Source organism: Drosophila simulans, chromosome 3R (genome assembly GCF_016746395.2).
Source record: "Drosophila simulans strain w501 chromosome 3R, Prin_Dsim_3.1, whole genome shotgun sequence".
In the NCBI taxonomy this organism is placed as follows: domain Eukaryota; kingdom Metazoa; phylum Arthropoda; class Insecta; order Diptera; family Drosophilidae; genus Drosophila; species Drosophila simulans.
Genome location: NC_052523.2, coordinates 25752651 through 25754347, shown reverse-complemented (window position 1 = coordinate 25754347; position 1697 = coordinate 25752651). Strand labels below are relative to the sequence as shown.

General features: G+C 53.6%; 1 protein-coding gene across 1 annotated transcript; it reads right to left on the bottom strand.

The window, feature by feature from the left end:
• Positions 1–446: 446 nt before the first annotated feature.
• On the bottom strand, positions 447–1693 carry LOC6730066 (mitochondrial 2-oxoglutarate/malate carrier protein). The gene is made up of 2 exons (XM_002105323.4): positions 1562–1693; positions 447–1490 (listed from the first exon to the last, which is right to left on the bottom strand). Exons 1-2 carry the CDS (start codon positions 1679–1681, stop codon positions 657–659), a joined length of 954 nt encoding a protein of 317 aa, XP_002105359.1. The 5' UTR covers positions 1682–1693; the 3' UTR covers positions 447–656.
• Positions 1694–1697: the final 4 nt, after the last annotated feature.

Below are 1697 nucleotides of genomic sequence, written 5' to 3'. Positions count from 1 at the left end.
CACTGTTTATTGAACTACAACTTGAACAAAGGTTATCGCAGTGTTCCCCCTTATCAATGAAACCCAAATCTGTCGATGGGCGGGGGCTTGGACACAACCAATGCAATCTCCAGCCGCGGAGTTTATCGTGGGGATTTATACTTTGCACCGGCAGTGAGCCAGTGATAAGGTTTATCAGGGGAATTAGCAAACAGTAGCTGTGTTGAACTTCGGGGCGGGGAGGAGGGTCTTCCACATAGACACGGGGCATATAATTAATTTGCAATAACAACATATGGACGGGCCCACACCCACCCACTTCGCACTCCACACACATGGCTGAAGTGGGCAACCCGGGTGACTTTGAAGACTAGATATGGTTGAGTAATCATGCGCACGCGAGGTACAGGTGGACATCTATAAATACCACCGAGCAGAAGGCGAAAATATAATATTTAGAAACCAGGTTTTCTAACATTTTGTGCTTTATTGAGAATCCACTTTATACTTATGGCGCTAGAAAAACTGTTTCAACATTCAAGCTAATCGTTATCATGTAATATTGTCACCGGAATTGCCGACATATAAATGCCCTAAGTTTTGTTTAAACTTAACGTCGTATATACACGCATGGTTCATCGTTCGTTGATCATTGGATATGGGTTATTGGTCATCATTTACAGGCCAGTGCTCTTGTTCGAGCCCAGGACGTACTTGTTGTAGCCCTGGTTGAGCTGCTCCAGAAGGATGAAGGTCAGCACGGTGTGGGGACCCAGGCGGCAGTAGTACGGCGTGAATCCCTTCCACAGGGCGAAGACTCCCTCCTGGCGAGCCACGCGCAGCAGGACGTCGGCGGTGCCGCGGTACTCTGGCTTGCCATCGACCGTCTTCATGTTCTGGATACGGGTCTTGGCAATGTCCAGCGGCATGGAGGTGATGGTGGTCAGCAGACCGCTCAGCATGCTGGCGCAGAAGTGCAGCTTGATGCCCTCCTCCATCTTGAGGGGCCCGTGGCGGAAGTAGGTCTTGAACTGCGAGTAGCTGGCCAGTTGGGTCATGTTTACGACCATGGCGCGACCCACCGTGGGCAGACTGCCCCTCCACAGAGCCGTAAGGCCCTCCTCCCTGGTGATCCTGGCCAGGGCGTTGGCCACATTGGTGTAGTTCCTCCTCTCGGCTACCGGCAACCTGCCGTCCGATGTCATGCGCACCAGGGCCACCTCTGCAGGCGTGCCGATGAAGGCACCACAGGCGCCAGCAATCGTGCCCATGGCCATGCTGTCCGTAATGCCGGGACTCCTCTGGAACTTCTCCCTGAACAGGTCGTTCAGATACGTGTACATGCCTAATCTTCCCGTGGTGTAGGTGGCCTGTCTCAGCAGAGCAGCTCCGATGCCCTGGTACAGGGCCAGAGGTCCCTCCTTGCTCACGATGGTCTGGATGCAGTGCAAGGAGCTGCGGTACTCCTTCTTGCCACTGCCCGCTCCAGAAATCTGCATGCGGGTCTTGACCTGCGGATTGGGGATCACATATTCCAAGAGATTAAGGTATTTGACCAGGGTGTTTATCCAGTATATCTTACCAAATCCAGCGGCTGCACCACCATGGTGGCTCCCATTCCCGAGAGGCCGCCGAAGAGGAATTTGATGGCATTGGTGGCCACCGCCTTCTTGGGCGCCTCCTGGACACTCGTAGCGCTCATTTTCGCGGGACTTCGA

What these genes read in the sequence shown, in the direction of transcription:
- LOC6730066 (XM_002105323.4), bottom strand. Translation starts at nt 1,681, where the DNA reads ATGAGCGCTACGAGTGTCCAGGAGGCGCCCAAGAAGGCGGTGGCCACC. An exon ending in TGGTGCAGCCGCTGGATTTG is followed by an intron (nt 1,491 to 1,561) that starts GTAAGATATACT and finishes CCCAATCCGCAG; the next exon opens with GTCAAGACCCGCATGCAGAT.